Below are 22,525 nucleotides of genomic sequence, written 5' to 3' on the forward strand. Positions count from 1 at the left end.
TTGGACTTACTGCAGCCCCACAGGGTGAGCTGGTGTCCTTAACTGGGTTTTGAGAAACTGAGGTAGTGCACTCGGCAATCCCTCTGATGGCATTATGAAAAGTTACTCCCTCTGGAAGCACTCTGGCTTTGACGCTAAGAGACTAAGAGAAGGATTCAGCATGACAGGGCTTCTCTGAAACGTCTTTGCTGCAGTAAGATTGAAATCAGTCAGTTTAAGCTCCTATATGTACGTCCTGTCATTCTGGAGATGCTGAGAGTTGTTTAGGGAGACTCTCTGTACAAGGACCTCCCAAGATTCCTAAAAATCAGAGACAGGGCCTTCATCTGCATTTCACCGTGTCAATTCAGCCCACAGAAAAGCTCTAAATTCCCTCTGAGGGTGGTCTTACCACAGACAAAAATACTCTTCAGGGAGATGAAACAACCCATGGCCAGTCAGAAACTGGCTCCTTGCTCTGCACACACTATCTCCTTAATGCTGCCAGGACTCCCACTAAAGCTTGCGAAGATATTTTTAAGCCTAGTTCAGCCTGGTTAATTCCTGCAGAATTGCCTGTAATACCCTTCAAAGCCTATCTAAACCCCTGGAATTCTGGCTCAATTAAACAGCACCCAAACCTGTGGCTCTATTGGATTTACTCAGTGGTGAAGCCATCCCCCTGCTCTGCTGACATTTACTTAACAGGGACGTGTCCGTGTAATGACACTTCCAGCCACCCTTCGAGGGCATGACCTGCAAGAGGGGTGGGAGTTGATTAGGAGGTGGGTGGGAGAGGTTGGAAGGTGCCTCGTGCCAGCCTGGCCACAGCAGCAGCAGCAACATGGTCCTGGCTGTGTACAGAAAAGAGGCTTTGGGCTTGTAGGATTCCTCCATCCAGGTGTGAATCCAGCCAGATCCCCCCTGGTGAATCAGCAATCCACCAAAAGGTGATAGGCGTGGCAGAATTTGGCAGAGCCATCAAGGGCTGGCCATCACCTGCCTTTCTCCAAGCATTTGAAAGGATGGAGGAAAAAAGCAGGTAGGTAGAACAGGCATGGAAAGAGGCTGCCAGCTACCAGGTATTTCAACTACTGTCCAAACAGCGCTACATCAGGCCAGAAAACTGATCACAGCAGTCCTTTTGGCCTTAAAATTCAGGGATCTGTGAAAATGAACACTTTGGTATAGGGCCTATCTCTTGCTCCGAGGCTGAAAAGGATCTAGCATCAAAAATGCACAGTAGTTCCATTAGCTTTTCCTGGGGTTTAGGTTGGACTACAAAAGTGGCAATAAACACCACCAGGTGCTGGAGGGAATTCAGACCTGGGCATCTCCACACAGAAAAAGTGACACATTCATGATATGCTGAATTTAAAAAGCCTGCACTCCCATTCTCAGAGGGATTTTTTTGGGAGGTTTTTAGCAATCAAAGAGGTTCCCAAGTGCCAGCTGAGAGTTAAGGACAGCCTGCAAATGCAAATGACAAATTGTTACAGCTTGGTCTGTTCCCACTGTGTGTACCCAAGCAGGACTGATGGTGGCATTTAGGAGCAGGGAGCATTTACAGGAGAGAAGGGCTTTTTTACGGAGGAGATCCTGGAGGGACAGCCTCCCTCAAGCTGTGGAGACACTGGTGCTGCTCACACAGACTCACATGCTGAAGTTCTCAGGGAGGAAGCAGCGGTTCCTGAGCAAACCTGCCCACAGCTGGACTCCCACAATGCCAAAGATGAAGAAGACAAAGAAGCAGAGGAGGAGGACATTCCCCAGCATGGGCAGCGTGTCCAAAAGCAGCGTCACCAGGATGCGCATACCTGAGGCAAAGGGGAAAAGTTCACGTTGAGTTTTCTTGTTCCAGCTACGTCCTCCTGACCTTTTCCTTTCCACTGACACTTTTCCACCTGTATTTTCTTCTATTCTTTTCCTTCTATCCTCATCACCCACATGTGGCTTGTGAACAGCCACAGCTTCCCATTCCCTTTGGCTTCCCCCAAAGCCCCTGGAACACCCCCCTTCATTTGTGCCTTGCTCCTGGACCCGACCTACCTTCCCTGCTCCTCAAGTCCTCTTCTCCCAAGTTTTCTAGCAATTATATTTCCTTTCTTCCCTCAGATTAAATTCTGACGGTCTCCTTTGCTCAGTTGTATTTCTTTCTCCACTCAGTATATTTCAAAATTCCCTTCCCTTCCTATTTCCCCTCATCTACCCTAAATGCCCTCTCTTCCTTAAAATACAGGACTCTCTCTGGCTGTTATTTCTCACAAGTTCAGGAACAGCCAGTTCTGTAACAAAGACAAATTGATGGTGACTTCAACTTGACATTTACACACAAAAAAATTGATTTCATCTGACATCTCTGTAATATTCTGCTCATCTCTCACTCTCCTTCTTTCCCCATGTTCTGCATTCTCTCACTTGCTTATATTGACGTTTATCTAAAGAAAGCTTTACTGTTGCATCCTTTACTTTGATACTTCACGAAGACTTTTTTCTCTTATCCTGATGCTGTCACCTCCTCTCTCAAGGTTTTTCTTCTACTCCTTTACTGGGGAACAATCATCTTCTGTCAACTCCTAATTAGCTAAAATTACTCTCTGTGGTTATTGCATTGAACATCATACAAAGCTCATTTTTTATTTTTCCCACCTTGCATTTCTATCCCACTGTAACTACGTTGCAGAGAAGACAAGATAAATTACCCAGGATTTCAAAACACATTAAGTGAATTACATCTCTAGTTAGATAGTGGTGGATAAATTCAGCTGTCCACCAGTTCAGCAGTGGGGATAAAAAAAAAAAACAAAAAAACCCAACCTAACATTGCAAACAGGATTCTGAAGCTTTTGTAATGATTGAAACATCAGCAGCAAAGCCAGATTAAGTTCAAGAGTCAGGAGCAGGAAAATAAATAAATCCCAGGCACTTCCAGCATCAGCAGAGAGAACTGAAGCTGATTAGTTCTCATCAAGGCATTGGGCCAGTTCAGAGAGGGGAGTGCAGACTTGGATTTAATTTGGCTAAAACGGTACTGGATTTGATGACCAGGATAATAGGACCAGGAAAAGGATGCTTCTGGTGCAGTTGTAGTTATACTTAACATACCTGATCCATACAGCACCTGAGAGGGACGGTGCTCAGTGTCTCTCATGGAGCACTGGGATTTGCCCAGCATGGGGCAGTGGGAGGGTTTGTGATGGCCAGTGCCATCTGGGGCTGGGCTGCCATGCAGCAGCAGGCAATGCCATCCACTGCTTCTTAAAGCAGTGCTGAGACCCCTGTCCATGACCTGATACACAGAAGAGCCACTGCCCATCCCACCCAGGTCTGCTTTGGAGACTGGGGGGTTGGGCTGTTATGGACCAGTTCTGGGGTCCTCAGCACCTTCCAGGGGGCTATCTTCAGGCACAACAAGATTTCCCCACCCCAATTTCTCCAGGGAAGGATGGAGTATCCCAGGGAGGGTGGGAGCAGCATATGGGGCTCAGACCCCACTGCCTGTAGCTTGCACTGCCTGGCAAAGGCTGTTGGCTCAGTCAGTCCCTATCACCTGCAGCCCTTTAGCAGCCTCCTCACACCCTCTTCAGATGAGAAAGGAAGGTGTCTGAAGACAGTCTTGGATAACTTATTGATTCATCTCTGATGCCAGGTGTCAAAAGGAACCCAGATAGTGGTGGTAGGACCCAGCACTGCCAGGCTTGGGCAAATGTTTGGGCTGTGACGTAAGATCAAAGCATCTGGGTTTGCCCTTCCGTCTTTGGGGCATGGATCCAGACAGATGGCCCCAACAGGAAGGAATAAGGATCTGACTTACTGGGGACCCTGTTAATGGCCCTGAGTGGCCGCAGGACTCGGACGGTGCGGACAGCTGAGAAGCTGACGTTCTGCAGGTCCAGGGAATACTCCAGCATCCTGAGAAAGACACAAAACCACAGAGGAGTGTCATGGATCCAGTGGAGAAATGTTAGATTATCAAACATTATAAAGCAAACATCAAATGCCAACCACTCACAGAGGGACTTGTTACTGCATCTCTCCCATCAGGAAAGTTTGCCAGAAGAATTAATTAAGGCTTGTTTGCATGTCAGGATAAAGTCAATGAGGGGGAATGCGATACACCAGCTCACACAGCCACAGATCTCTCATTCTCTCTCTCCTGCTTTGGTTACTGTTTTTGCACAGGGCCAGGCAGAAGCTTCTGAAAGTTCCTGTACATTCCAGAGAGGAAATTTCCAGGCATAGCCCTGGTTTTATCAATGTTACGGATACTGTAATGAATCTGATTTTGTTGTGCTGAGCACCACCACAGTCCTGAAAGGAAGAACAATCTCCTGGTGCAGACCCCTCTGTGGGCCACAGGAGATGAGCAGCACAGGACACTGAGCTCTGCTGCCTCTGCCCAGCAGAGACCCTTGGCAGGTAGGACCAAAACTGGTGACACTTATGGATAAAAAATGGGGCCAACATGGACCTAGGAACCTCCCAGTGCTCCCACTGTTTGACAGGATTATTTCCCAGCTCAGGACATAGAGGAGCAACATTCATCGGACTTTGTCTTAGGATGCACCTGGACGGCTGCAAGTCCCTGGGGTGCCCCAGCACTTCTCACTCTTTTCATGGCACCTTTGCTCAAGTACAACAGAGTCATCAGTCACAACACCTCCAGGACTTTGCTCTCTGGCTGTGGGAAGATTATTCTGTACAGATTATTCTTGAAGAGGCAGAGCCAGGCAAAGGTAAGGAAGACAACCCTGAGGCTCCCTGAACAGTCAGGCTCCCATTGCCACAGGCAACCACAGCATATTAATCTCTTCCAAAAATTACCACATTCCATCTCCAAACAAGCTGGGTGGTTCCCTCCCTCCGACTCTGATGGCTAGAAGCCTAACTTCCAGCCTGAATTTATTCAGGACAAGCTCATATCCATTTGTTCTTACGGCAGCACTGTCTTTAAAGTAGCTTCTCTAGCTGTTATTTGTCCCTGATGTTTACCCACCCATGTATTTACAGAGGACAAAGCACATCTCCTCCCAGCCTTGATTTTGCAAAGTCAAACAAATTAAGTTCTTCCAGCCCCATCTCACAGACAGGCTCTCTGCTTCTCAGTCACAACCTTCTTCCACGCTTGCCCCAGTCTGAATTAATCTCACCCGATGAGGCATCAAGTTTCTGGAAGAGGTTTTGGTCACTCCATGCACCAAGGCATCAGTGCTGTCCCTTTCCTCCCTGCTGGAAATCCCCCAGGGTCCATCAGTGCTGTGTTGGGTTTGCCATGGCTGCAGCACACTGGAAGCTTCTCTTCTTGCTGTGATCAGCCAAACCCACCCTCCCTCCTCCTGGCCTCCAGCAGGTGAGGGGTGCCTCAGGGTGGAGAAGGCTCCCCTTCCAGCACCCAGATAAACAACTCCATGTTCAATGCAGTGAGGCTTTATCTGATAGGCTCTAATGAGAATGATGATCAAACCATATCTAAGATCAAAATAACCTCAACACATTCCTCTCTGCTTAGCTGACCCTCACAGCAAAGGGACAGTCCCAGGAGATGGAGGTTAGACAGGCACATATGGATACTATGAATTTGTTCTCAGCTGCTGACCAGAAAGGAAGGCAGCGTGTTCACAACATCCCACCTGACCTGGGGGTAGAAAACCAGCCCCTTCCTCAGTGCACAGGACTCCCTGCACTGGGCAAGCTTTGGCTGAGGTGAGGAGAGGGGCAGTGGTTTCCCTGGCTTTCATTGCGTCAAGTTTCACTCGCTGTCCAAAAGGATTTCTGTGTGGTTGGCAACATTCAGGTAAAAAGCCCATATCAAACATACAGCTTTTCTTTCATCCATTATTAAAACAGAGGCTGCCAGCAAAATTCAGAGCAGCATGTGGTTACATGCACCGAGACAAACCATTTTCTGATTAATGACAGCTCCAGATGCACTTGCAGAGATGTGAGTGCTTGTAAGCTGCAAAGGACGTGCTGTAAAATGCATTTTGATTTAGCTTATTAAAGAACAATTATAATACCAAATTTAAAGGAACAAGCTGAACAGCAACCCGGAGGCTTGAGCAAACACCTAAACAGCAAGACCAAGAGCAAGAAGGTGGTGTCCTGCCTGTGTTGCTGGACACTGCTACCAGAAGTGATGTTACAGCACTGCCAAGCTCAGCTCCGGACAGACTACAGGGTCCTTGCTGGTAAGCAACAGCTCAAGTGCCTTGAGAGAACTCAGTATTAGAGAAAAAAAATCAGTAAAGCTCAGTCATTAAAGAGCAAGTCCAGTGAGAACAGCACCAGTCCCCAGCTCTAAGGTCACTTCCCAAGGCAAGGGGAAGCACAGGAAGAATCAATCCACATCCTTGGCAAGGGAAGATATGCAGGGAGAGCAAATGTCAGGATGTCACCAGCTGGCGAGGTGACAGGTACATTTACCAGCATATATAGCATTTATGCATTGGAAATCTGCAGTGTAAAAGGCTCCTGATGAAGCTTCAATTCAAATGTCATCTCTGCTCCGAGGGGAAGGCACGATGCCTGTCAGCGCCGCTGCCACCAACCTGGTGCCCAGCCAAGTTAAAGGCTCAGAGAGAAACTCAGCATTAAATAGGACGGATTCACAGCTCGTCAGGGTGATCAGCAACCCCCGATCACTGGAGTTATTCAGAAGGAAAGCGGAAATATTTAGGACTTTCTAAGAATAAAAGTGGAGCATCTGCCAAGCCAGACGTACAACGGGCTGCTGGTGGGAGGCAGAGAGAGAGAGCTGATGCAAACCTTTGGCAAATGCTTCTCCAAGCAGGAAAACTCCCAGAGCTCAGCTGACAGGCAACAGGGATGCCTCAGGATGGACCAGGCAGGTGAAACTCATTCCTAGTCCACCTGGAGACAGTGAGTTGGAGCACGCTGGGGTTTCTCTCATGTAAAACGCAACGCACCGGGAAGGATTGCCTGAGTGCAATACCAGGTGGCAACCCTGAGGTAAAGGGGCTTTCAAAAGTGGTGCTCAGGGCATCACAGCAAGGGTTCAAGGGGCTCTGCTTACCCAGAAAGCCTCTAACAGAGCACAGAAATTCCAGTGAAGTCCTTTCCGCACGTAGCCAGCACTGCTTCTCTGAAGCACCCTGCTCTCAGCCCTGACTCTGCTCCCATCGCCAGGATCACTCCTGCTCGGGAAGCAGAAGATGTGAAAACCCAGGAGAGCCACACAGAGAGTTTCTGCTGAGGGCACTTTCCAAGGAAAGCTTGAACTCTCCCCCTTCACAGCTGTGTGCTGGGGGTGCTGCACAACCAGGGGATGTGACCAAGGTCACATGAGGAACCGGAGGCAAAGCAGCAGTGGCTGCAGGCAGGGCCACCCCCGAGATCTACCCACCCCCTGCACACTCAGAGCCCTGCACTGCTAGGGAGAGATAGGCTGAGATTTATTCAGCGTTAAAAAGCTTCCAAAACTGGGTATACAGACACCCTTTATCTACAAAGCACAGCCATCAGCGGGTGATATTAAGCCATCGTGCTGGAAAAGACAAGGGGAAATTATTTAGGTGGCGGTGTATCTTCAGAAAGCTGGAATGAAATTTCCCCCGGCTCTCGCCAGCTTGGCTGTGCTCTGCTTTCACTCAGCGGTTGTGTTCGGAGCCTTGCGAGTCTCACCGCACTCGTGGGTGTTGCTTAATTTTAAAAATACTCATTTCAATCAAGCTGAACAGAAGAAAAAGAATAGCACACAGAGAGCATGAACCCTACAGCCTGCTGGATCTGGCTGCACCATGTGTCCCAGCCAGGACACTTGACTAATGAGGCTTTTGAAGCAGCAGCAAGTTCAGCTGCAGAACTGAAAGAAACTAAAGAATTACCTTTTTAAAAATCCTAAAACTTAAAAAAAAAAAACCCTCCAAGCTTTTCACAGGTGGATTTGAGTCAGCTCAGCTGTGAGGGAGACTGCTGAGGGCTTTCTTTTACCCAGCAGGTTTCTGTGAGTCAGGGAGGCAGCTTGTTCGGGATGCTCTGCTCCAAAGGCTGTGGGAAGGCAGCACGGAGCACAGAGCATCCACAGCCACGGATTTCATCTGTGCCCAGGTTTTGGCTACCCTTTATCCACTCAAAAGTAACTTAAAACATTAAATTGCACAGCTCAGCCCCAGATATTGAATTCCTGGAGGTTCATGATGACGAGTATTGGCTTGATGTTGTTCTGACACTTCTGCGCAGAGCACAAAGCACCTAATTTGGGATTAGTCAGGACACAGTGGGGACACGGAGGAGGCTCTCGGTTTCCAGGACATTCATATCCATCCTGGAAAGCCCAGGAAAGGGCCAGGCTCCTGGGAGCAGGTTTGGTGCAGCTTTCCCTGCAGCCCAGAGGGGCTGTGGCTGCACATTGGGTAATTGCATGTGCAAATCAGCCTCTTACACGGGCAATTACACCCCCATGCTCGCTTGGGGTGCCCGGGCAGCACAGAGGGCACTGCTGCCACGTCCTCACGTGCTGCTCCTTGGGTCAGATGGCTCAACAGAGGCAGGGGGGCATGAAAAAGCAACATTCATCCTGCTTCCCTGTTAGTTTTGTTTTTAAGGGATGAAGAGACTAATATATGGGGAAAGAACAGCCTTTGCAGTGGAATTCTGCAGCAGGGGCTCCTGTAGGCAGTCCCACATCAGCTCTTTCTTCCCTGTGTCTGAACCAGGGAGCTGAAACAGCCCCTTGATCAGCCTTGTACAGCTCAAATGCCCTTCAGAGGAGCCCTGCCTGCCTGCGGAGCAATCTGGCGCAGTGGGGTGAAGGCCACATGCTGGAAGCTTCACCCAGAGCACTCAGCAGGCGGCTTGCTCTGGCTGCTGCAGCCACGGGATCACAGCTCCCTGCAGAGACCCGTCTGGCACCATAGCCCTCCTTCCAATTTCTGAGCTAAAGAGCTTTTCAGACCCCATCCAGATTTAGATGGAGCAGGGTTGGAGTGGGGGCTGTGGCATCCCTTTCTCTCCTGTCACCTATGAACACAAAAGGGTTTCCTGCAGCCTATTTCATCCCTGAAATTCACCGCTCAAAACCTGGAGGGAGAAAGACATCCTTAAGCTTATTTATGAAGGCTTCAGTGGAGCTCACTGTTTAATACAGCCTTCAACAGAGAGAGAAAAAATCATAACAAACATTAGAAATATTCAGGAAGCAAAGAGAGAAAGAAGTGGCGTCTGTTCCTGAATTAAGTAGCCTGCCAACCACCTCCAGCCCCAGCTCCTTTTCAATCATAAGCAAAATATTCCAGAAGTGTTTAACTTTCCTACAAAGTCTTTGAAGAGGCTCGTTACCATTACAGTGAGCAAAGCACAAACAGGGCTCCTTATTCTTGGCCAAACAACTGACTGAGGCTGGAGTAACCACAGACCTGCACAGCTCAAACAGGGGATGATGCACAGCCCTGCTTGGTGGGGGGCAGAATGTGGGCACAGGAAGGCAGGGAGGAACCCCACGAGCTCTTACAGCTCCAAATTATCCCCTGGTGTAAAGCTCTCTCACAGGAAAACAATAAACCATTAAGGATTTTTGTTGTTTTCGGTCAGAATCATAGAATAAAATCATATAATCTCCTGAGCTGGAAGGGAACCACAAAGATCAAAGCCTAGCTCCTGGCCCTGCACAGAATAACTCCAAAATCACACCATGGGGTTTTTTCATGAGGATGGCTTAAAGCCCGTTTCAATCGACACGGATGCAGAGGTTCATGGAAGTCCTTATCTGAACAAAGCCAGAAAAAGCTGTGTTTCTGCAAGCTGCTGGGACTGTAGCAAAGTGTGGGGCTAGGGCTGGCTCCAGCTGAGCAGAAGGGAGATCTCTGTCTGCGGCTACCCTCTTCTCACAGACTGAGCAGAGAAGGTGTTCCTGGGCCCTGCCAGGAAGATAGTGGATGCTGGTCCTACAGTGGCCAGGGAGACACCAAATCAGGGCACATCTCCATCCCACAGGTCTGGCTCACCAGCCCAAGCCCCAGTCAGCACTAAACCGAAACCCCTTCTGCATATTTTGGAATGCAAACAAGCATCCATCCTCAGTACATCTGCGTCTTACGCTGGGAGATGTCAAAATGATATTGAATCATCTTTAAAGGGCAAGAGCTGCTTGCAATGCCTGTTAACCTTCAAAGTGTTCTCTCACAAGCAAACTCCCCAAATCCCCTCCTCGAAAAATAATGCAACATAATTATGCCATTCATCACTTTTTTTTTTCCCCTCCCCTTTTTCCCCGTGCAACTCTGTAACCTACAGCCAAAGCCCTGTTTCCCTAAGCAGAGTTTTGATAATACAGCATTATTCTCATCTCCGGCAAGTTTTACTGTAATTACAGAGATGTGTTGCAGACATTACACACTCTACAATTAGCACTAATTGCATTACATTGTCACAAAGAAGTCATTTACTCTCCACGAGTTCATGAGATTGGTCTGGACAGTTTAACAGAGATGAGAATCACTTAATGGCATCCCACGGAAGTGGGCAGCAGGAGCAAGAACAGCATCCAAGAGGCTCTCCCAGACCTCTAAAGGGAAGATTTGGGGCAAAAATACACAAAAAAGGCTTCTCCACAATGATAGCTCCTGTCAGGACTAGAAAGTTCTCAGAGAATGGGGAAGATGAAATGCTACAAGTTGTGACTTTCGAGGAGGGGGTGGGGGCAGTGTGGGTTATGTCTGTTCTAAACTGGTGCTGGCTGGGAAGGATTTCGATGGATGCTGTGCCTGGGGGATTGTACAGCCCCAGTATGACATGCTTTCTCCACCTGATGCCCCACAGATACAGTTTGCTGCTTCCCCTCTCCCCTGACATCACTTTCTGCAGCCCATGAGAAGGGCAGTGCCAGGAAAAGCAGGAGAGCTGGAGCTCAGGGTCCTGCTGGGGAGCTCACACTCTGCTGCTGCTTCCCTCCTCCCACGTCTTGAACATAAAGGGCAGAGAAAAAAATGTGAAGGCAGAAACAGAGTTGCTTCATTATAGTCCCCAGGACCACATGGAAACCTCGGTCTCCTCCCCTGGCATTTCACTGGGGAAGCTGGTTGAGGCCATTATGTGAGACCTCCATATAAACATGGCTTTATCTGGTATCTAAGCAAACCCAGCTGGGGTTTGAGGATTGCCCTGGCACACACACTCCAGGGCCCCAGTTTGGCTCTGGCCTCTTTCCTGACACCTGCTCAGATGCAGGATTCCTCCATGCAGAGCTCAGCTCATCCCTTGCTCCTGTGCTCTGCTGTGATCATCACGGGCTGGATGCTCATTGGGGTAGTTTGCCCCATCTGAGAACCAAAGAGCTGCACCTGAGGAATTTCCCTCTCTCTGGTTGGAATTTGACCCTGCAGTACTTTTATCCCTTATCCCTTACAGTGCTTTTTAACCTATATCTTAGGTCTACTAAGGGCTTGAGTCCTTTATTGTTTTCTCTGCTACAGCAGTGGCCCATTCCTGCAGCCCCTTTGGCTTTCCCTGGCACTCAGCAGGCCCTCCAGGATTGCAGCAATGCTCTGAGTAGGATGCAGCGCTCCAGGATGGATGGGCTAGGATTGGAGGAGAGCACAAGGGCACAAAAGGGAGCAGAGAAAGCCGATGCTGGAGGAGGAGAGGCTCTGCTTTGTATTTAAATCCAGTTCGATCCTTTGCCAGCTGAATTGGTTTTGACGGGGCCCAGATGGGAACAGTTCATGCACATGAAGGAAAGAGCCATCACTTAGTGAGAGGCAAACCCGACCTGGCAGAAGGCATGAGAGGGTCAGGCTGCCATGCAGCAAAAAATGTCTCTGCATGCTGGGGATGGGGGAGCAGCTGCTGCAGGGGGGGATCTGTGCCATGATGTGGTTTTGCCCAGGAAGGAGATGACTCTCACATATCCAAACACCTGGCCAGGTGCAGCAGGTATGCAGAGAATTCTCTGCTTAAGCAAAGAGAAGTGTGATATTTTGGCATAGGAATAAAGATGGTCCCTGCTGCTGTCCCTTTAGAGTGAGGTCCTATCACGGTGGGGTCCCCACAGGACATCAGGGATTAAGTCTGGCTCCAAAGACTTTGCAAGATCAACGGGCAAAGGCAAGACCAGGCTGGGAGGGCAAGGTGGCAGCACAGGGGAGTTCAGAACAGCCCAGGATCCATGACCATGCTTCCCCAGGTGGGATGTCTGGCCTTGCTTGGGTTGGGCTTCCTGCCACCGGAAGACAGGTTTATAGGGACAATGAGAGCTCCTGGGTCTGAAGCTCACAGCATCTCTTGACCTCTGCAGCAATGCATTTTGCAAGCCAAGGATGCACTGGGAGACTTGGCAGCTCTGTTTTACTTCTCCCAGCTGACTAGCATGGGCCATGTCCCTGTGAGGCCAGCAATGGACCGTAAGTAAAACCCATTAAGGTGTTGCCCCTTCTTGGGCAACACTAAATCCATGCCGGGCAAACAAGCTGGGAGGGGCCTCTGCTTCTTTCTAAGAAAATCTAGTGAATTTGATCCCTAGCTCTATCAAAAGAGGCAAAACCCCACTGTTTTCCCAAAAGCCTTGGGGCAGGGAGGCGAGGGCCAGCAAGAGATTTGTGCGTCAAAGAAACTCAGCTCGCTGGCCAGTGGCCAAGGACTTTTCATGTGGATTTCCAGCCTCCACCAGGAGACTCTCAGATGCTGGAAGAGCCTTTAATTCAAACCAGGTGCCTCTGAAAGGAAAACACTCAGAAAGGCAAACTTGATCACCTTCCCTCAAGAAAAAAAAAGATATAATAATGAGGGCAATCATGCACGTTTCAGATCCTTTCTGGGACAGCCGTCCATGCTCCCAACTGCCCACTCCAGCCATGGAAACTGAAACCTCTGGTGGGCTGGAGGGAGGAGAGCCAAGTCCAGTGCCCAGCAAAGGAGCCCCAAGGCATGGGCTCGTCAAAACCCAGCACAAACAACTTTTGTCACCTTGCCCTGCCCTGTCCGTGAGCTGAGCATCAGCTCTCCCTCCAACTACTGAGAACACCAGAGGGGCAGCGGCAGCTCGGGAGGGATCCCTGCTGGGAAGCTGGGATGGACAACACCAATGGCACCGACACCAGCCAGTCCCCAGCCTTCAATGCTGCAAACCAGCTGCTCCCCCAAATCCAGTGCTTGCCGAGCCCAGCCATAAATAGCAACAGAGACACTCAGGAAGAAGGGGACTTGCTCCCCAGACCTACCCTGCAATGACGATGAAGAAGTCCAGGCGGTTCCACGTGTCTCCCAGGTAGCATTTCTTCCCAAAAATCCCCAGCGCGATCATTTTGACGATCATTTCCACAGCAAAGAAGGCAAAGATGAAGTCATCAAAGCTCTGCAAAAGAAAGGAAGGGAGGAGGGATGCTCCTGCACACTTGCACCAAGAGAGGGAATTAAAAACCTGACTCCAGCAAGGTCTGCTCTTGCATCTCTAAAAGCTAAATCCCTGGGAAGGAGCTCTGCTGAAAGCAGCCCTGTATCTTCCCCAGCCCAGCTGGTCTAACAGCACCCATAGTGCCAGGATAATGGGACAAATATATTTTGGGCTTTGCTTTCACTGACTACTAGATGGTTGGCCTTCCCCAAGCACTCCAAGAAAGGTTTGGCTAGGCTGGGGCTGGCACAGCCTGGCAGGGGCTTTGCCTGACAGCACTGTGTGTTCTCATCCAAGCACCAAAACCAGCAATTTCCAAGTGCTGATGGGACAGACAGTGCAGGCAGGACCTGCCATCCTGGGACACAATGCCACCATAGCTGCAGTCTTTCCCTCTCCACATCAGCCTCGGGCTGCTGTTGAGCTTCCAGCAGCGCTGGGGCCATACCTGGAGGATCCTGCAGCGTGGCGAGTCGCAGGCGATGTCCTCGCAGGGGTGGAACATGCCCAGTGTCACGCAGTTGAGCAGGATCACCAGCATGCTGACCCTCTCAAACCACCTGCACACAGCTGTCAAGGAGGCAACAGACCCAGAGGTGCATCCACAAGAAGTCACAACTGAATTGGAATGGTTTTCCTGGTCTTTAAGGCCAGGAGCAGGGCAGCTTCCCTATGCTAGGCGCTGTCTGGGTTTACGTGTTCAGATACCTGCACATGTTCTCCCCATGCTGCCATCAGTGGCTACAGCTGATGTGAAAACCACTCTAAAATGGAGGTTGCATGGCAAAAGTGCTGTTGTGATGGATTAAAACATTTAATTAAACGAGCAGTATCAACTTTTAGAAAAAAAACCTATAAAACCCCACACCATTAATTTCCTCTCCTGGCGTTTTACGGAAAAGCACTTTAACAACATTATAATTTCTATTAAACATGTCACACCTTATCCCAGGGGTGTTTCCCTGAAGCCATTGCTTGAACTTCCATTCCCAATCCAAATCAAAACCGCCAAAACCATTAATGAACTGTCTAAAAGCCTTTAAGTGAGGTCTACCAGAGCCCATTTCCTACCCTGCCTCCTGGCTCTAGGAGCAATTTTTAAAGAGCTGAGCTGCTGGGACAGATGTTGGATGCACTTTTGGGGCAGAACAAAGTGTGCTGCTGCAGCACATCCCCATAGGGATGTTTCAAACCTGGTACCAAATTCCTGCATCCTTTTGGGAGCATTTCCAGGAGCACAGAGATGGAAAATCCAGGCTCGGGTTCAGTGTGGTGCTGGGGTTATCTTCTGGCCTAGCATGAAAAACACCCTCTCAACTGCCAGAACCCACAGGCAGCAGGGCCATGCTCCTGCCTGAGTGCCAGCAGCAGCTTCTATGCTCCAGGAAAATAAGCATGGCCCTTGTCAGACAAGAGTTTTCACTGCAACACAGCAGCGGGTGGTGTTGAGGAGCCCGTGCTGTAGCGTTATCTGCCTGGGGAAGGGGAAGGTGAGGATGAATCAGCAGGTGCCTCTCCACTGAGCACACAAGGCTGGGGCTGGCAGCTCCCGCCACCCATCCTGGGCGAATTCCTGGAAAACCACATGGGGCTGAGTCACGGTTTGGTTGCCGGCAATCTGGATCTTTTAATCGGGAGAAATGTTTACAGGATATTGGGACAGACATTCCAACTGTCAGGTTGGGGCTATGGGCTGGGATATTTAGCCTAAATATAGTCCTGTGGGGGCAGGCATGGAGGGCAGCCAGAAGAGGGGGCAGCTACTGAAGGGAATCCCCAGCTTGGGGGGCTGGGAAGATCCTCCACCAGAACCAGCTGTGTCCACGGCTCTGCCAGCAAGAAACTGCAAAGCCCTCGGGAACATAAAGAATTAGAAAACACCCTGTACGATGCCAAAGGGGTGACAGAAGGAATGTCACCTGCATGAACTGTGCAAGACAGGCAGCAGAGAAGTGAGGAGGTCCCAGGACAGGCAGGTTGGTTGGGTCAAAACCTATGGAGACACATGGACACATCCCCAAAGATCCATTCAAATTCTTCTGTGGCAGCAGACAAGAGCCTTCACTGGATATGGATCTCCTCCACACACTCCGTCCCAGCTGGGGGTGCTTTTGCCCCAGTGGACAGCTGCTGATGCTGGTTGGGGTCTGCAAACTCCTGGGCAAGCAGAGATGGGGCACACAACCATGGTGGGCATCAGCTTGGAGCCACTCTGATCTCACCTGCTCCCTGTCCAAGCCCTAAAGCTCACCCAGGACAGCTGAGCAGAGCCAAGCCCAGCACAGCCCCATGTCCAGCACCGATGGATGAGCAAGGGCTGAAATGGAAGAGCACAGGATGGCACCAAGGACACCCTCCCTGTCCTGCCTTGGCATGCCACAGTCTGCAAAGCCTCAGATGCCCCTCAATACCTATTACAGTGCGGGCACTGATATCAGTGACTGATTGCAAGTGGAGGGAAGCCAGGAGAGTGCAGCCCCGCAGGATGCCACAACCTGCCACACATAGGGCACCAGCTGTGGCCAGCAGGGAGATTTGGGGACCAGCACCACATCTGTACCCCCAAGAGGGTCCCCGTGGTGCAGCCAGCAGCCCCTACCTGCCCAAAGACACGCTGCCCCAGGCCAGCACCTCCCACCTTGGCACAGCCATGGCCTCCCCCATGCTGCCCACCCTGGCTATGGTTCAGGTCCCCCCATCCTATCCTGTCCCTCCCTCTCAGGGCTGCCCCCCCCACATCCCAACTTGTCTTGTAGGAACAAACATCTGCAGGCACGAAAACAGCCTGGAGAGGGAGGGGGACCCAGGGAGCGGGACCCAGGGAGTGGGAGGGGTGTTTGTTTGCTGACGGCAGAGGTTTTTTTACCCCAAATTTAACTGCAGACCACTTATCAACACATTGCTCCCTGGAGCACATACATTTCAGTCCAATATAACACTTCACCCTGATTAAATATTCCCGGGACAGGCACCCCAGCAGTGCCGAGGGCAGTATGTTAATGTGCAGCTGATAGATCAGAAGGGTGGGGGGGTGGGGGGGTTTTTTTGTTAGTTTTTTTTTTCTTTCCTAGCTGAATGAAAATTCAAGCTCTTTCTTCTGCTAATGGGATTTTCAGAGGCACACAAAGTGCTGCTGGCTATAGCTTTGTACCGACCCTCCTTTGAGCAGGGAGGCTGACAAAGGGAAACTCTTCAATTAGCAAAAGCAGAAGGTGCATTTTTGAATGCCTCTCACTGCTGCAGTGCAGGCAGGGAAGGGGCAAAGGGGCTTTGGGGAAGCACCAGAGACAGTGTTGGTCCCTGGCCAGCAGTTCAGATGAGGAGGAGAATACTTGAAAGGAGGGGCAGAGGTGCCGAGCTGAGCCTGCAGCCCTCACTGCTTCAGATAAATATCTGCTGGGAGCAGAGCTGGCCTGTAGAGTCCTGCCTCCTCCTCACACCAAGTAGGGCTGATATTGAAAAGAAAAAGGATTAATAATGGGGTTCATGCTCACACAACAGGGGATCACAACATCCACCCCATCCCATGGGTGTCATAAAGTCACCACTTTTAAGGGTCACCTGCTCATCGCAGCGTATTCTTAAAAATTCACATTTTTACCATCAGCGTGCTCGAGGCAGGCAGCCAAAATCCTCACAGATCCTTTTCAACTAAAAAAAAATCTGTTTCTGCCACACAGAAATTCACAGTAGCACGTCTGTTGTAACATGACTCTTAAAATCCATAAGATAGAGAGAACAAAAGAAAAAAAGAAGGAAAATGTCCAGAAGTCACTCACTTGTTACGAAAGGAGCCCTTTCCCAGAGCAAGAGCCCTCAGCCCCTTCCCATCACCCAGCTCCCAGTGACACCTGCCCGCACTCCACAGCACCTGACCTTTTGTAATTAAGAGGCAAGAATCCCAGATTCAATTAGCCAGCACTACCCAGCCTAACATAATTAAAACAGAAAGATATTGCATTATGCTTGCTATGATTTGGTTGCAGAAGTTTGGATCAAATTCACCAGTGAGTGAATTAAATTGGGATCTGTTGCCCGATGGCAGCAGTAACCAGGTGAGATGCTCTGTCCCGCTGCATCCCGGGCTCTCTCTGAGGACCTGGAGCACTTGCACTGTTCCTGGTGGGCTCTTGGGCCTGGGGGGTGAGGAGAGCAGGCACCTCTGTGCCACAGAGATGGGGGTCCCTTTCCCTGGGGGAAGTGTCACTGATGGAGCCGAGTACGGAGGGGAGCATTTGGCGATGCTCTACAGGGACACACACTCTTCTATGGGATTAATATACATTTCTTCCCTTGATGCTTTGCTATTTCCAAGTAACTCCCACCATTCCCCCTCTCCTCCTTCCATGCATCCCTCTCTCTCCCTCCCTGACCCCTCCTCCCACTCTCTGTGAAGCAGCAGGTCCAAGGGGGTGGGACAGCCAAGCGCAGGCAGCGTGATGGGAGCAGGGCTCTGTGGGCAAGGGGGGGCAGCGCTGCAGCACCAGGAGCTGCAGGTTGGTACCACTCAATGAAACTCAACCATAGGAACGTATAAAACCCCCTGGATCCAGACAGGTGACGCTGGGCTCTCTCTGCTGCCTGTTTTTTAGGGCAAGGAGTCATTGTTTGGACTCAGGGATCATATCCAGGACCAAGTCCCCCATCAGCACCCACAGCCATCGCTTCTGTGCCAGGAGAAGCCCCCACTCACTGGGACAGTGGCTGGGATTTGACAAATGTGAGGAAAGCGCTGGCAAGGCCTGGAAATTTTTGTGCAAATGTGATGTGAAAATTGGGTTGAAATGACAGCCTTCCCCTGCAGTGTCACCAAGTCCCACCAGCTTAGGAGTGACACTGGGATAAGCTGCAGACGTTAATGAGAGTGGAGTTTTAGGCTTCATTCATATGATCAATTCCAGAAATAGCCCCTTTGACAGGAGCATAATGGCACTTCCAGGGCCTGGCCTTTGGGGGGGTGGGAGAAGGCAGGGACTAAAATTCTAAAACATTAATTTAGGCCATTTGAAAAGGAAGTTAAAAGTCCTCAGAATTAATCTGCCTCACAGATGGAAATAATAACCCCTTCCCAGCTTTGCCTCTGACTGCACCAAGCCAACAGGAAAAGGCTCTTCATGTCACGCCCAGTTAAATGTTAGAGGATTCCCATCACAACCCTGGACATTTAATTAGATTTCTTTCTTTTCCTACCACACTCTTTCGAAAGCAAGACCAGCCTCTGTATTTTGCTTTTAGCATTTGCAGGAAGCATTTCCACCTTCCGTGGTGCAGCAATGCCAGACGTGCTCTCTAAGTATCTCTGCCCAGTGAATCAATCCACCTCCCGGACCTGCAGCCAAGCACCGGCAGGGATCTGCCCCCAGTGTCATTGTAACGTGATCTCTACCCTACAGCTTTGCCCTCCCAGATGCTTTTCCAGGCCTGCTCCCACCTGTCCCTCTGAGGATCACAGGCACAGGATGAAGCAGGGAAGATGCTGCAGGTTTACAGCCCTTCCTGCAGCATCACAGCACCACAGCAGCAGCAGACGTGCTTCTCCCTGGCAGGATGGAAAAGCCACTGCAGGCATGGCAGCCCCGGCATGCTCATGGCACACGTGTGATGGAGCACTTGCCTCCTGCCCTGCAGCCCGCAGGGATTTGTGCCAGGCGAGTCCCATCGCCAGGGCATTCCTGGAAAGCAAAGCTGAGAGGCTCCTCCAGTGGGGCTGCACAAAGGGGTTTAAAAATTCAAGCACTGCTCAGAGAATGTTTCCATTTCCACCGCGTGGCCGCCTGCCCCATCCCGGGTCACTGCAGCTGGCAGGATGAGGACACACTGCCAGAAGCTGGCATGACCCCACTGAGACTGGCATATAACCATCCACAGGATCTGAGCCAGGAAAAAGCCAGGCAGGAGCATCCCTGCCTCCTCACTGCTCTGCCGCTCTTTGAAACTGCTTCCCTCCCAGTGCAGACAGACCCAGGAGGTTCTTTTAATTCATGCAGCTTCACAATTAAACCTGGAAACCAAAACAGGGCGATTATTCATGGCAGTGTTTTTGGAAATGTCATCTCTAATTCATTTTGGCTTGCAGATGTTCGAAAGGATGCACTGCTGGCTTCTTCAGTCTGCCATGAAAGGCAGCACTCTGCTCCCATCCTGACGGGACCACAGAGTCCCCAGTGGCCCCATAACACATTAAAAGGGACTGTATAGCCCAAAAGTGGAGGAAAAGGGGGATTTCAGGGAGGAATCATCCTATCATTCTTCTTTCAAAGACTTAGAATCAGGGCTGTCAGCTGCAGGCAGAGATGCTCTCCTCTGCCTGTGAGATGCAGACACCTCTGAAGGGAGAGGTAGGATTTGCTCAGCAGTGTGGAGGAGCCCTGTTCAGCCACCCAGGTGATGAGGCAAAGAATGATACAGTATTTAGAGGGAATGAAGAGTGACAACAAAGGTTGTTCAGTAAAAAAAAAAACAAAAAAAACAAAACTGAAACCCAGATGAGGCTCTTATTTGTCTTAGAGTTTCGGAATTGTTTCCTGGTAACCTTTTAGATTTCTACTTTGAGGGCTTTTTTCCAGCAACCAAAAGCGTTTAAAATCTTATTGCTTAAAGAGAGAGAGAGAAAAAAAAAAAAAAGAAGAAGATAAAAAAATCCTGCAAGCTGAGTGACTTGCATAATCTCCAAACTTCAGGAACTGGAGCTTTTAAGAAAAGCCCCACGTATCGCTTGCAATTAACTCCTGAGCTGGGAGGGCTCAGCTGCTGGCAACCCAACCCTGGGACCAGCATCTGCAAGGGTGGGTGCTTTAATAAAATAAATATAATATAATGTAAAGTAATAAAATGTCAAGCAAGAGCACTTTAGGCTAAATTTGTTTTGGCTTCTCATCCTAGTTCTCCCCTCCCCCTCATGTCTGTCTCAGCACCAAGAACAGCCCAAAATGAACTGGTGCAAAGGGTCACTGCATGGCCCCAGCCCTGGTCCAGCAGGATGGGTCAGGTGGGAGCCTCATGGAGTTCACCAGCTCTTCCACCAGCTGAAGCCATGTGCTGGGACCCCAGCTCCTACTGCCCTGCATCTCCTGAAGGGAAGAGCAGAAGAAAAGAAGGTAAAGGCTCGCTTGCCCACACCGAGCTCTGCAGAAGCTTCAACTTCCCCCAAACTCCCTCTCCCAACAGTTTGGCACCTTCAGCTAACATTTGGGTGGCTCAGGGACAGGCACTCCTCCCTTTCGCCCCACCAGAGCAGGGCTGCAGAGGTGGGAGCATGTCCCCGTCCTCTTCCCAGACCTGTCCCTCCCAGCTCCCAGCTCAGCCTCTGCACCAGCCATCACCCTCTGTGAGCCAGGGGATGGACTCCCTCCCAGCAACTCACACATGGCACTAACAAAGATGTTGTCATGAACAGTAAAATCCTTCCTATTGGCCAGGTCTTCCACAGGGAGACTGGGGCTACCAGTTAAAATACTCTCAATATGCCAAAGCCATTGCTGGGGCTCAATAACTTATTTAAGACCTTTTCCCTCACCACGCGTTATAAAGTGTACAGTGGATGGACACTAAACCCCCAAATATATATATTTAAACTCAGTCACTGTAAATGTCCCTTAATAGCACCTGCCCCTAAAGCTCAGCAGTGCCAGTTGATTTCCAGGACACATCCACAACACCAAGCACCCTCAAACTGCACAGCCCCAGTCACACTCCCGGATGGAGGAAAACCCATGGATGGAGGAAAAACATATGGCCCTGCTGTGCACACAGAGCGGCACCTCGTGCAGAGCTGCCAGAGGCATCTCCTCCTTACCAAGGGACTCCAGATATCTGGGATACTATTAAGTTCCTGCCATCCAGTGATTCTCCTTGCTGCTACAGTCAAGACAAAAACTGTTATGCAAGGCTGCCTAAACAAGTTGCAGTGAAATCTTTGTAACATCCTACACCGACACATAGTTGGGATATGTCACATATTTGTCTTATTTTGTTCTTTCTTTGTCCTTTTTTTAGTCTCCTTCTACTTTTTCCCCCTTGGAAGTACGCTGGTTCCCATGGAAACAGTGATGTTATGGGTATGGACAGAGCTCCAGTGACGTCCACAAGTTCAGTATAAAAGCGAATTTATGTAACAGTTGGTGAAATGAAGGAATTGAAGGCATGGCTCTGCATGGCCACACATGTGGCATCAGGGCTGCTGTGCCAAGGAGGTTGCACTGGTCAGACAAGTTCACACTGGAAGGGGAAAGAATGACAGGACAGGGAGGAGGAGTTTCCCGATGCATGGAAAGATGGATGAGGAGAAAACAAGTCCCAAGCATATGTATCTATATAATTTTTTAATCTATGTTTATTATTTATATTTTAGTATGAATGTATTTCCTTGAAGACCATCTCTCACCCTCTGCTGCTGGAGCAGAGGGTAGATGAGACACAGGGTACTGACCCTGGGAACAGAAACTCTTCTGCCTGCACTCACTGGGAGCTGCAGGAGCGTTGCCTGACCCTTGCTGCTGCCCCAGGATGGAGGCACTAGCTGACACTGCCTGGCTCCATGGCCAGGGAAGGAGATCCCCTCTGAGCCAGGCCTGCCTGAAGTGGGAAAGGGATCATCATCAGGAAGCTCCTGCAAGCTTCAAAGCCTGAGTAAATCAGGCACATTTCCTCTTTTTTGCAAACCTGTGATTCAAATCGCTTCCTAGGGCAGCGCACAGATGGAGGGGATGTCTCTCCTCCTCCTCCTCCTCTGCCATCAGTCCCCAAGGAAGAAGCATGAACAGCTTCCAAAATGAGGCATTGCCATGCCCAGAGACATGCCACCTTGAACCCCCACTTCCCGCAGAGGCTTGGCTGGCAGGCACCACGCTGCACAGAGCCAAAACCTCCAAAAATCAATGTTTTAATAAAGACAGGGAAGTGGCAGGCTGATTACAGTCCCACTGCATCCCAGGGACGTGCTGGGGAGAACAAGCCTGTGCTAATTGTCCTGGCAGCTCCTCTGCTTCCCTTATGATCCTTGACAGGCTCACTCTCTGCTCCCACCAACACTGGGTTAACCCTCCTCGGCCAGGACAACTCTGTGCCCACACCTGCAGAGCCAAAATATTCCTTGTGGAGTTGAAGGATTCTCTGTGAAGACCAGCACCCTGCCTGTCACAGGTGAAACAGGCTCTCTGCCTCCCTCCACAGACCTCTCCCCTGGGGACCACTCACCCCCCC

At 50.2% G+C, this 22,525-nt stretch overlaps 1 protein-coding gene across 14 annotated transcripts in view; it reads right to left on the bottom strand.

Annotated features, from left to right (window-relative positions):
• CACNA1G (calcium voltage-gated channel subunit alpha1 G) overlaps nucleotides 1-22,525 on the bottom strand; it is a 144,744-nt gene that overhangs the window by 86,073 nt on the left and 36,146 nt on the right. For all 14 annotated transcript variants that reach the window (XM_066200363.1, XM_066200362.1, XM_066200360.1 and 11 more), the window contains exons 2-5: nucleotides 13,773-13,884; nucleotides 13,152-13,285; nucleotides 3,794-3,891; nucleotides 1,637-1,796 (exon numbers count right to left, since the gene is read on the bottom strand). In XM_066200363.1, the coding sequence (XP_066056460.1) occupies nucleotides 1,637-1,796; nucleotides 3,794-3,891; nucleotides 13,152-13,285; nucleotides 13,773-13,884 (504 nt within the window). The remainder of the gene's footprint in view (nucleotides 1-1,636; nucleotides 1,797-3,793; nucleotides 3,892-13,151; nucleotides 13,286-13,772; nucleotides 13,885-22,525) is intronic.

This window comes from Chamaea fasciata, unplaced genomic scaffold (genome assembly GCF_029207755.1).
Source record: "Chamaea fasciata isolate MVZ Bird 193981 ecotype frontalis unplaced genomic scaffold, bChaFas1.0.hap1 SCAF_19, whole genome shotgun sequence".
NCBI lineage: Eukaryota > Metazoa > Chordata > Aves > Passeriformes > Sylviidae > Chamaea > Chamaea fasciata.